At 38.8% G+C, this 12,423-nt stretch overlaps 2 protein-coding genes across 2 annotated transcripts in view; both read left to right on the forward strand.

Moving 5' to 3' along the window:
- Nucleotides 1–7,223, forward strand: part of LOC140930873 (uncharacterized) — a 49,442-nt gene extending 42,219 nt beyond the window's left edge. Inside the window, exon 2 of the mRNA XM_073380584.1 lies at nucleotides 7,115–7,223. Coding sequence (XP_073236685.1) covers nucleotides 7,115–7,126 — 12 coding nt within the window. The 3' untranslated portion in view covers nucleotides 7,127–7,223. The remainder of the gene's footprint in view (nucleotides 1–7,114) is intronic.
- A 2,683-nt stretch (nucleotides 7,224–9,906) lies between these two features.
- On the forward strand, nucleotides 9,907–12,343 carry LOC140930874 (uncharacterized). The gene is made up of 3 exons (XM_073380586.1): nucleotides 9,907–10,137; nucleotides 10,975–11,217; nucleotides 12,171–12,343. The coding sequence occupies exons 1-3, from the start codon at nucleotides 10,002–10,004 to the stop codon at nucleotides 12,314–12,316; spliced, it is 525 nt and encodes a 174-aa protein (XP_073236687.1). The 5' UTR covers nucleotides 9,907–10,001; the 3' UTR covers nucleotides 12,317–12,343.
- The last annotated feature ends 80 nt before the right edge of the window (nucleotides 12,344–12,423 follow it).

A 12,423-nucleotide genomic window follows, 5' to 3' on the forward strand; every position in this document is an offset into this window, starting at 1 on the left:
CCCTTAGGGAATTTAGGGGACGCGGACCCGTTATTATCGGCAACACGGACTTAATTTATAACAGAGCGCATTACTGAAAAGCGGAGGTCGCGAATTGATTTCCAGCACCGGGCCAATACCAATAAAAGTACTGCCTTTGCCCTGTACATGACTAAACTTTAGCGAGGCTTGGATGACCACGTAATTTGGCTGTCTTGTCTCCAGTAGGACATGATAACAAACGTGTCCTCAATTAGTCCGTTCTTGCTAAAAAGCTGGACGCTCAAATATGGTGCTTGTACTTTAAAATGGTCGTCCAATGGGAGTGCGTTCAGAAGATCATCTAGAACTATCTTTTTTGAAGATTTTTACTAAACTGAATCTTAGGCGGTCAAAAGATGCTATTGTCTACAAGTCAAACATTATAAGCTCTAAAATACGGTACATCTTTGATCGGCCACTCATTTGGACCATGGGAAGGTTTATTTCCAGCTTAACAGTTAAGATTATTTACACCAAAAATTCATTATTTTTTGGCGAATTGTGTTTCTCAAGACATAACAATGAATAGTCAAAAATGTTGTCTTTAATACAGTTTTTCTTCGTGCTGACAAAACACGATCAAAAGAATTTAAAGAAAATGAGATTGGACTTCTGTTTCAATAAAAGGTTATTCGCAAATATAAAAATGCTTGACTTTCTCTGATTGTGGTCACTTTTCAGTTTCCCCACTTTATTTACAAAAAAACATTTTTTTCGCCTATTAGTGAAGACAAAAAGCAAGGCACTTAAAGCATGTTTACATGGAGATGGAGGACCCCAGATAGGTGAGGTAACAGGTAACGGGTCACCCCACCTAACATGTAAACATGATCAAATTAAAGTGAGAGATTATATGAACAGGCGGGTTACCCCACCTAAGTGGGTTACCTCACCTACCTGGGGTCACCCACGTCCATGTAAACAGGTCCTAAAACTGTTTCCTGTCGTCTGTTGAAACGTATGGCAAGGATGAGCATTGATTAAAACTTGAAAAAGTTCGGCCAACTTTTTCAAGGTTTAATGCTACGCCTGGCAAAATCACCAAAAAAATTATTATGGTTAGTTCTCCCAGATGAAATTTGTTTGATATCTTCTTCTTAACTCTACAGGTGTATTTTGTGTATTTGTTAAGGCACTGAGTAAATGACCTGCCGGCACGAACCTGATTAACCATTCAACAGAACGCCAAGGTGTTACACAAATTACTTTGTGATATAACTTTTTTGTTTGTGTAACGCATTAGAAAGGAAAAAGTTAGGTGTATAATTGCTTCTAAATAAAAAATCTGACTAGAGACTTTGATGATCGCAAAGGCGCAATTAGAGCATGATTTTAAGATGTTACATTAGAAGTTGTCTCAATATGTCGTCAAACAATTTGTCGTAGTCCATCTTACAGTTGTAAAGGAGACTAGTTGTGACAGCCAGCGCAAATCGAAGGTTCAAACACGGTGCAGGTTAAGTTGAGAGCAGCCCCTTACAGCGAACAATCGCTTCCAATCATTCGAACAATGTCAATGAACAATGCATGTAGGCGTTTTTTATTGGTTTTTTCGACTAGGTTATTATGTTGTTATGCATAGTGCTCTTTCAGGGTACAAAAGCGGAACATATGGAAATAGTTATCTATAGGGCAACTGCAGTTTTTCATGTAAGGTAAAAGCGAGAAGCAGCTGGAAAGATTTTCTGCTTATAAAAACAGAACGAAACAAGATTTTTCCGTTTTCGCTGAAGGTTTAGGACCTAACCAGAGCAAGATAAAAAAGAAGAATTTCCTTCAGGTACTAGTGGGTTTTTTGCCCTTTTTATTTTTCTCTTGCTTTCGTTAATATAAACGGATATGGGCGAAAATCTTAAGATACTAAGTTAATGGGTTACGTTAGGTTGTTGAATAAAGGGATATCTCTGTACTTAAACTTGAGTCAAGACGAAAGAAAGTTCATTTATTCAGACAGAAATATTATTTCTTGAAAATAACATTTTTCCATCAATTTAAAAGCATACACTGTGACTGTCGTTTGACCGTCGTGGACTCAGTGAAATTGGTTTGTACTGATCCCATCCCATTTTGTTAGATCTTAATATTCTAGCTGAAGTGATCCACAAATGACATATCGATTTATAACACGTATTTTACGCCAAAGAAAATGTCTGTATGAGCGGAAAATATTGTCAGCTGTCTTTTTTCAGGCAATGAGCTATCCATTTTCTCTTAACAGTACACCGATGAATATGAAAAACTCACGCGGTGCTTTCCGTTCTTCAATCCCGTCATGCCGAACCAAATTTTCGCTCAATCTCGTTAAAACGATGATTATTTTCGGCATTTTGCATACCGTGCACTCTGTTATACTTTAATCTTGCCCAGATTTTGCTTTGAGATACCGACTTTGAAATAAGGCAAGCCCCGGATCCCTAAAAACCTATCGGAGACCCTCAGTAGAGACAGATGATTCATCCGTCTCCACTATCGAGCTACTTGGCCAAGAGATAAGTTAAAGAAAAAGATTACATGTTGCCGTGCATCTGTGCCGTAAGTGGTAATAAAGAACAAAAAGTGGTATTCGACCCGTAGGCGTGTGTGTCACTGATTTTTCATTTTCATTGCAAAATTAACAGTTACTAATTTCGGCTTTCGTACGATGTGAAGAATTATGTAGTCGAAGAGGAGGCCGAATTCTTTACATCATGCGAAAGCCGAATTCAATTATCGTTTTATTGCTAATTCAAGCTATTTTTTATTTCTTATCAATCTCACCTGCTCGTAGGCTTTACCCAAGCATCTACCAGATGTTGTAGATACTCCTCTTAAAAAGTACATGTTATCCATCGAAAAAATATGTTACTGCATTTCTTCCGTTTAGTTTTATTGAGAAATTCGGTCATTTGGTCTTCGGATAGCCGTGAACGCCCCTTTTTTTTATCAGATTTCTATTACTATTACTTATTTTTGTTCGATAAATAGTCAGGGTGCAGTTAGAAACGAGGTAAATCGATGGTGCAGTGTATATTCTTGCATCTTCCAAATGTGGTAAACTTCGGCTAGTTATGAAAAATTGAGAGTTATGTCAGAAAAAACCTTTCGTAAACAGCTGTTTCTCTTTCCAGCCTCAGGCTCAGGGTTTCTTCTCGTCCTGTCTCCTGTAGTAAGAGAATGAACAGCTTTGAACCGAAAAATAAAACACTTCTGTCTTACATGTATTTGTAGGCTATAAGAAGAACTAAAGGTTTGTAACGCGTTGTACACGCGCTTGCCTTACCAGTGTGTTTTTTGCAGGTAAAAGAAAATTATAATAATAATGAATTACAAATCAAAAAAGGGGGGCTGTTTCAATGTTAAAGGCTCTGCGAAGATTTTGAACAATAAACTCTTTTTCATATCTTTTTCTCTACAGGCAGGCCCTAATGGATGCCTTTTATTTCTTTTTGCCTTTAACCGCAGCAGGAATAGCTTAGTCGACAGAGCGTGTTGTCGTCTTTTCGCTGTTCTTCAAGATTCATTATTTAATTCTGAGTGTCTCAGTATTCTAACAGTTCAAGTTAATTAGCATTCACACGTCGAAATCGGCTCGCCTCTTTCACTTCTACATTTCGAGGATTAATAGTGTGATTTACAAAATGATTCGCTGAAAAAGGAAAATCCCAAATATCCTGATAAGAAATTTGCTCAAAGGATGAAAAACTTTTAGAAAAAAAACTACTCACACTAGCGTGAATCTTTGGGTCTTCGTTTCTAAGTTCATGACCACTGCTAGCTCAAACAGAATTTTTAAATACAGCGCTAGAATGCAAAATACCCTTAGGGAATTTAGGGGACGCAGACCCGTTTCTCTCGGCAACGCGGATTTAATTTATAACAGAGCGCATTACTGAAAAGCGGAGGTCGCGAATTGATTTCCAGCACCGGGCCAATACCAATAAAGGTACTGCCTTTGCCCTGTACATGACTAAACTTTAGCGTGGCTTGGATGACCACGTAATTTGGCTGTCTTGTCTCCAGTAGGAGATGATAACAAACGTGTCCTCAATTAGTCCTTTCTTGCTAAAAAGCTGGACGCTCAAATATAGTGCTTGTACTTTAAAATGGTCGTCCAGTGGGATCACCTTTTTTGAAGATTTTTACTAAATTGAATCTTAGGCGGTCGAAAGATAGTATTGTCTACAAGGCATACATTACAAGCTCTAAAATACGATACATCTTTAATGGGCCACTCATTTGGACCATGGGAAGGTTTATTTCCAGCTTAACAGTAAGGATTATTTACTCTAAAAATTCATTATTTTTTGGCGAATTGTGTTTCTCAAGACATAACAATGAAGAGTCAAAAATTTTGTCTTTAATACAGTTTTTCTTCGTGCTGACAAAACACGATCAAAAGAATTTAAAGAAAATGAGATTGGACTTCTGTTTCAATAAAAGGTTATTCGCAAATATAAAAATGCTTGACTTTCTCTGATTGTGGTCACTTTTCAGTTTCCCCACTTTATTTACAAAAAAACATTTTTTTCGCCTATTAGTGAAGACAAAAAGCAAGGCACTTAAAGCATGTTTACATGGAGATGGACCCCAGATAGGTGAGGTAACAGGTGACGGGTCACCCCACCTAACATGTAAACATGATCAAATTAAAGTGAGAGATTATATGAACAGGCGGGTTACCCCACCTAAGTGGGTTACCTCACCTACCTGGGGTCCCCCACGTCCATGTAAACAGGTCCTAAAACTGTTTCCTGTCGTCTGTTGAAACGTATGGCAAGGATGAGCATTGATTAAAACTTGAAAAAGTTCGGCCAACTTTTTCAAGGTTTAATGCTACGCCTGGCAAAAACACCAAAAAAATTATTATGGTTAGTTCTCCCAGATGAAATTTGTTTGATATCTTCTTCTTAACTCTACAGGTGTATTTTGTGTATTTGTTAAGGCACTGAGTAAATGACCTGCCGGCACGAACCTGATTAACCATTCAACAGAACGCCAAGGTGTTACACAAATTACCTTGTGATATAACTTTTTTGTTTGTGTAACGCATTAGAAAGGAAAAAGTTAGGTGTATAATTGCTTCTAAAAAAAAAATCTGACTAGAGACTTTGATGATCGCAAAGGCGCAATTAGAGCATGATTTTAAGATGTTACATTAGAAGTTGTCTCAATATGTCGTCAAACAATTTGTCGTAGTCCATCTTACAGTTGTAAAGGAGACTAGTTGTGACAGCCAGCGCAAATCGAAGGTTCAAACACGGTGCAGGTTAAGTTGAGAGCAGCCCCTTACAGCGAACAATCGCTTCCAATCATTCGAACAATATCAATGAACAATGCATGTAGGCGTTTTTTATTGGTTTTTTCGACTAGGTTATTATGTTGTTATGCATAGTGCTCTTTCAGGGTACAAAAGCGGAACATATGGAAATAGTTATCTATAGGGCAACTGCAGTTTTTCATGTAAGGTAAAAGCGAGAAGCAGCTGGAAAGATTTTCTGCTCATAAAAACAGAACGAAACAAGATTTTTCCGTTTTCGCTGAAGGTTTAGGACCTAACCAGAGCAAGATAAAAAAGAAGAATTTCCTTCAGGTACTAGTGGGTTTTTTGCCCTTTTTATTTTTCTCTTGCTTTCGTTAATATAAACGGATATGGGCGAAAATCTTAAGATACTAAGTTAATGGGTTACGTTAGGTTGTTGAATAAAGGGATATCTCTGTACTTAAACTTGAGTCAAGACGAAAGAAAGTTCATTTATTCAGACAGAAATATTATTTCTTGAAAATAACATTTTTCCATCAATTTAAAAGCATACACTGTGACTGTCGTTTGACCGTCGTGGACTCAGTGAAATTGGTTTGTACTGATCCCATCCCATTTTGTTAGATCTTAATATTCTAGCTGAAGTGATCCACAAATGACATATCGATTTATAACACGTATTTTACGCCAAAGAAAGTGTCTGTATGAGCGGAAAATATTGTCAGCTGTCTTTTTTCAGGCAATGAGCTATCCATTTTCTCTTAACAGTACACCGATGAATATGAAAAACTCACGCGGCGCTTTCCGTAATGATAGAGGGGAGGATCCCTAATAGGGTTCTTCAATCCCGTCATGCCGAACCAAATTTTCGCTCAATCTCGTTAAAGCGATGATTATTTTCGGCATTTTGCATACCGTGCACTCTGTTATACTTGAATCTTGCCCAGATTTTGCTTTGAGATACCGACTTTGAAATAAGGCAAGCCCCGGATCCCTAAAAACGTATCGGAGACCCTCAGTAGAGACAGATGATTCATCCGTCTCCAGTATCGAGCTACTTGGCCAAGAGATAAGTTAAAGAAAAAGATTACATGTTGCCGTGCATCTGTGCCGTGAGTGGTAAGAACAAAAAGTGGTATTCGACCCGTAGGTGTGTGTGTCACTGATTTTTCATTTTCATTGCAAAATTAACAGTTACTAATTTCGGCTTTCGTACGATGTGAAGAATTATGCAGTCGAAGAGGAGGCCGAATTCTTTACATCATGCGAAAGCCGAATTCAATTATCGTTTTATTGCTAATTCAAGCTATTTTTTATTTCTTATCAATCTCACCTGCTCGTAGGCTTTACCCAAGCATCTACCAGATGTTGTAGATACTCCTCTTAAAAAGTACATGTTATCCATCGAAAAAATATGTTACTGCATTTCTTCCGTTTAGTTTTATTGAGAAGTTCGGTCATTTGGTCTTCGGATAGCCGTGAACGCCCCTTTTTTTTTATCAGATTTCTATTACTATTACTTATTTTTGTTCGATAAATAGTCAGGGTGCACTTAGAAACGAGGTAAATCGATGGTGCAGTGTATATTCTTGCATCTTCGAAATGTGGTAAACTTCGGCTAGTTATGAAAAATTGAGAGTTATGTCAGAAAAAATCCTTTCGTAAACAGCTGTTTCTCTTTCCAACCTCAGGCTCAGGGTTTCTTGTCGTCCTGTCCCCTGTAGTAAGAGATTGAACAGCTTTGAACCGAAAAATAAAACACTTCTCTTTTACATGTATTTGTAGGCTATAAGAAGAACTAAAGGTTTGTAACGCGTTGTACACGCGCTTGCCTTACCAGTGTGTTTTTTGCAGGTAAGATGTTAAATTTTCAGCCAGCAAAATTGAAACTATATTACCTCTTCATCAGGAAAAGCATTCCCATTTTTCTCGTTTTTACGTGGCTGGGCCTTGAAGGAGCTCTTGCTATGCAAGGTGAGTCGAACAAAGAAGCTCGATTGGGTACTGCAATGGCTATATGTTTAACGTCCAAAATGGGAAACCCGTGATCGGACATGAAGAGATCTGCTATTTCCCGTTCTTTGCCTGCCCTTTAAATCTTTTCTTAAAGGGCTTTGAGTAACCACTAGTCCTTTTAACTTTTTTTGTTAAATAGGTTGTGGTGCAGTGATGAACAATACACTGAAAAGTCCTCGTTATCCTAGCAAATACCCAGTCCGCATGGACTGTGTGTACAAGGTACCTATTCCGCATGGCATGACACTGAAACTCACTTTCCTTGATTTTAGTTTGGAGAATCGTTTTAGAGGACGATGGTAAGGAATTCTTTTATGTCCTTTCTCGTTACGCTAAGTGGTTCTTCGAAGTGGTGGTGCTTAAATCCAGTTTGTTTGTTAATCGAAGTATATTTTTTATTTTTCTCAAAAGACATGTACTATGAACGCTTTTCTCCTGGGTAAAATTATATTCCGGCAAATGTCGCGAAACTTGTGTTTTTTTTTTTATTAAACCGTCAGAACATTAGCAAATAAAAAGCAAAATGATAACATGTTACTTGCTAAACTATCCGCATAAAAGGAACAGGTTATTTAGAACCTTTAGGCTAGAAATTTTAAGAACCTCTCTCGGCTGGTTTATCGCTACGCATCCTTTACCGTAAACTTCCGCTTTTAAACCCCGGGCTTATACAACTTCGTTAGGGGTTTTAGGAAATCTTATAAAAGGGGCACTTATCTCCGGCGGGCTTATAACCGGACTAAAACAAGCTTTAAAGGGGGCTTACATGAAGGAAGGGGTAAGGGGGGGGGGGGGGGGGTTGGGAAGGGGGGCTTATAACCTGACTAAAAAAGGGTTTCTAAACAAGCTACTTAGCGATGCTGATCAAATCCTTTTTGAATTTACTCGCCTTTTCAAGCTGCAAAGCGTTGCAAAATATCGAATTTTTTTCAATACAAGCTATAGCGGCATACCCGGAGGGGGATCATACCCAGATGTTTTTTTTTTTGTTTGTTTACAGGCGGAATGGGCGTGTAACTGGAAGGGCTTATAACTTGGCTTATAAGCGGAAGTTTATGGTATATAAGAAACGCAACAGCCTGAAACAGAAAATGAGACGTTTTTTGCGCGGTAGTTTATTGTTGTCTGGATAGTGAAAATGAAAAATGTAGTTTTGAGTACAGTGGAAGCCCGCTCTACGGACACCCGCTTTATACGGACAGTTTCTTTTGTCCTGATAAAAAGCTCATATATTCTCTCTAAAATTAACCCGCTTTATACGCACACCGGTTAATATGGACAACGGACACTTTTCTGTGTCCCTAGTCACAAACTCTCATATATTGTCAACCCCGCTTTACAGACACTGGTTATCTGCACACTGTCTATTTTCATTGTCACAATTATGTGATAATTGTAGACATTGTACCCTGTTCAAATAATGACAGATTTTTACGGGTGAATAAAGTGTTATTACAGTACTAAAAAAAAAGACAGTAACAAAGTAGCGTGACTTATTTGATTTTGAACAGTCTGTCTTTCTTCTGGTGTTTGACTCTTGTACTGCGTATAGTCCTTTAATAAAGTTTTCTGCCTCCTGTTTCACACGTTTCACTTCCTTGGCTTTTTGTTGCAGTCATTGCTCTTAACCTACTTCCTCGTTGACGTTGTTTGCTTGCTTCTAGCTGTACTAGGATCACCCTCCAGGGGCGGATCTAGGGGGAGGGTGCAGGGGGTGCGCACCCCTCCCCCCCCCACCCCTGAGATGACCTGCGGTTTTCTAATACAACTGGTATTCTGCCAAAAAATAAATATGTGGTTTATTGGTGTTGAAGTAGAGCAAGAGACGAGTGCACCCCCTCCTAATAAAAATCCTGGATCCGCCCCTGCCCTCCGTTCGTATTGCTGGGTTGTTGCTAACGTCTAGTAATTGTTCAAGTAAATGCACGCGTTTCCGAGGACCATCAAAAATGTAAACACCATTGGTATTTCCATACCAAGACCACCACCCCGTTTGATTGCCTTTCCACACACTTGTACCGATCCTTGGTTCGTAAAACTGTCTCTTTGGTCTTTATAACGATAAAACATGTGTTCCTGACGTTATCTCTGGCATGTCCCCTTGGTGTCCGTATTAACCGGGTTCCACTGTACTTGCTTAGCTTTTGTAAGTTGCTCTCTATTTTACGGTGGTCGATCCATGTCCCAACAACTGGTTTTACGATTATCGTATATATTGCTGTTAAGAAGAAAAGAGGTCTTTAACAAAAGTTTTTTTCTTCTGTCCTTTAAATTAGGGTTATCTCAGCCTAAAGAACATTTTTACGATTACAACTGAACCGCGGTAGTTGTCATCAAAAACGTTACAACAAAATACGCCTTTGTCACACGCTCAGCAAATTGAATTCATTTGCATACACGCGACAAGAACGCGGAAATGTTTTTTTCGTAACGCTTCTATATCGACTCCTCGTCAGTGTGTTTCAGAGGTTCATTATGGTCGTGACATTCTTCGTTTCCGTGAGAACGTCTAGCCTCCCTCGCATTAGAATCCCAACAATACAAACGATTGAATTAATTTTTATGAATTAATAATTTTTGACGCATGTATTTTTAGTATAGTGCCTTTCATAACCCTTATTGGTTTCTATTGGCTGCCTTGTTTGACAAGTTGATCTAATTTACAAAACTCCACAAATATTGCAGCGCGGATTACTTGGAGATTGCAGATGAAAACCACGTGGCAATGGGTAGATACTGTGGTGAGGAACTTTCTGGACGAGATATCAATGTGGGTGGAAACGAAGTGGTCATTAAGTTTCACTCAGACTTTTACTTAGGAAAAAAAGGATTTCTGTTGGTTTTTACCCCTGTCCAACCTTGTAAGTTTAAGAGAAATTTTCTTAATGTAACGAAGCATAGGGTTGCCAAAGGGGTATGAAAAGAAAATGACCAAAGTGGTCGTCAAAAGGTTAAGAAAAAGATATACTGCACCTGAAATTAGTAACAATTCAGATTAGGATATGAGCAGTGCTAAAACCCTGGATTTCCATCTATTTTCTAACTTTTGCGCCATGCCACCATTTCTTCTGAACAGAAAAAAGTAAGGCCCCTCCCCACCCCCCATTCAAAGTTGTTTTTGTCTAAAACCCAACGGATAGAACTCTCGTGTTATCCTAAAGAACATTCAATAAGGAGAAGGTGGAAAACGGGCATTCATTTGGCGACGGTTTCCAAGTTTTCCATGATGACAGGAAAAAATTGTTATTTTTGCGATTCGTGCGATGTGTCTCAACTGGTTTTATGCGTTTGCTTAATTAAGCATAGCTAGAACTTATAGCACTTAACGGCAGAGAATGCTAAATGCTGATAATTTCGCCTTTTTTTGTACCTTACATCTTCATAAAGTTCTTCGACAAAATTAATCAGAATCTACCACATTGTATGTTAACTTTAAGATTAAGATTGCTATTTACATTTGGGTTCGTTAACCTGGGTCTCAGTATGGTAATGGCAACGTTTCCGTATTGTTGGAGAACAATGAAGTATGCCTTTCATTTCAAGTTACGCGGATCGTTACTTGATTATTGCTGTGATAAATAAAGAAGTCGGGGACTCAAACTTTTTTTTGTCCCGTGCTCGTGAGATGTTGATTACATCATTTCTCATTGATATTGTTGAACTCATTTTTATTCCAATTATTTCTTTTTTCTCACCAGCTCCTCCGAACATAACTATGCCAATTCCAGGGACAGCTGTTCGTACAGTTGAAGGTCGCTTGACGACTGTGTGTGAAGCCACAGGAACCTCTCCAGTATACGTAGCATTGATGTGGAATTCTATAGTTCTGGTCAATGAGACTAACAACGCAGTAACCCAATTGTATTTGGAGGGAAACTACCACTGCATAGCCACTAACAATTATGGAACAGACACAAGAGTTATTCCCGTCTTTTTAATAAGTAAGGGGAAAATGTCGGTTCCTTCATATCTAGAATAATTAAGTCCGTCAGACTTCTACAATTTGTCGATTTGTTTACTAATCAGAACCTAAAAGGCACCAGGTCTAAACCAGCTTAAAAACCAGCATTACGCTGGTATTGTTACATGTAGAGATTGTACTAAAAACAAAACAACCGGAAGCGGAAACGAGTCTTGTGTAAAAACCAGCATTACGCTGGTTTAACAGTGACATTTAGTGTCTTCCATTTCCTATGGAGGCGAGGTGGCCAAGCGGTTACAGCAGGGGCAGCGTGACCGAGCGGTTAGAGCGCCGGACTTGCAATTCGGAGGCCCCGAGTTCAAGTCCCGCACTGACCGCCAGCTGGATTTGTTCTCGGTTGTCCCGAGTTCAAATAGGCAGCTGGTTTGCCTCCGGCCAGTTGGATTCTTAACCCTGTTAAGTTTGATTTCAATTATTTGTTTCAGGCATTTCTCGGCCTCACTAGCATTAGTTTTATAAATACTGCCGAGGGTAAATAACGAAATTATTACTTCGGACTTGAAGTCAGTTTCAAGCCTTTCCGTCTCGTTTGTTAGACAAGAAATGTTGCTCAAATTTGTCTCTCTTCAGGCAGCTGAATGAACGGGTACCGGCAACATACTGCCGAGAGTAACCATGGAATTACATTACATCTAGGGTGGAAGTAGCAATACTGCTTGGTGCTTCTTGCTTAGAAAGATGCGATCAGTGCTGAAGTTATTTATAATAGCAATAGAAAACTTATTTTTTTTCTATTTTTGCATAGCCTGATTTAACAGTTGGGGGGTGGGTGTGTGTGTGTGTGGGGGGGGGGGAAGGGGCTGAGGTTAGTGTTCATTTCGCCCATGGGTATATAGGTAATGTGTAATTGAACAATCAAAGTGCTCTTTATTACTTTTATGCTATAAAACATTTATGTATTATCATTGACAGGTTGTGGTTCTGTTGTTAACAATACACTGAAAAGTCCTAATTATCCAATGGACTACCCAAAAAACATGCGCTGTTTTTACAGAGTTTCCATTCCATATGGCATGGTCTTGAAAATAGGCTTCCAAGATTTTCTTCTGACATGGTAAATAGAGAAACTTAATGTAATTTTTCTTTTTTGCACAGAGGTCTGATTGTTTAACTTCCGAAAAGGTGGATTTCCACTGTCTCGTAACTTAAAATTGCATACGGAAGT

Source organism: Porites lutea, chromosome 3 (assembly GCF_958299795.1).
Source record: "Porites lutea chromosome 3, jaPorLute2.1, whole genome shotgun sequence".
Lineage (NCBI taxonomy): Eukaryota > Metazoa > Cnidaria > Anthozoa > Scleractinia > Poritidae > Porites > Porites lutea.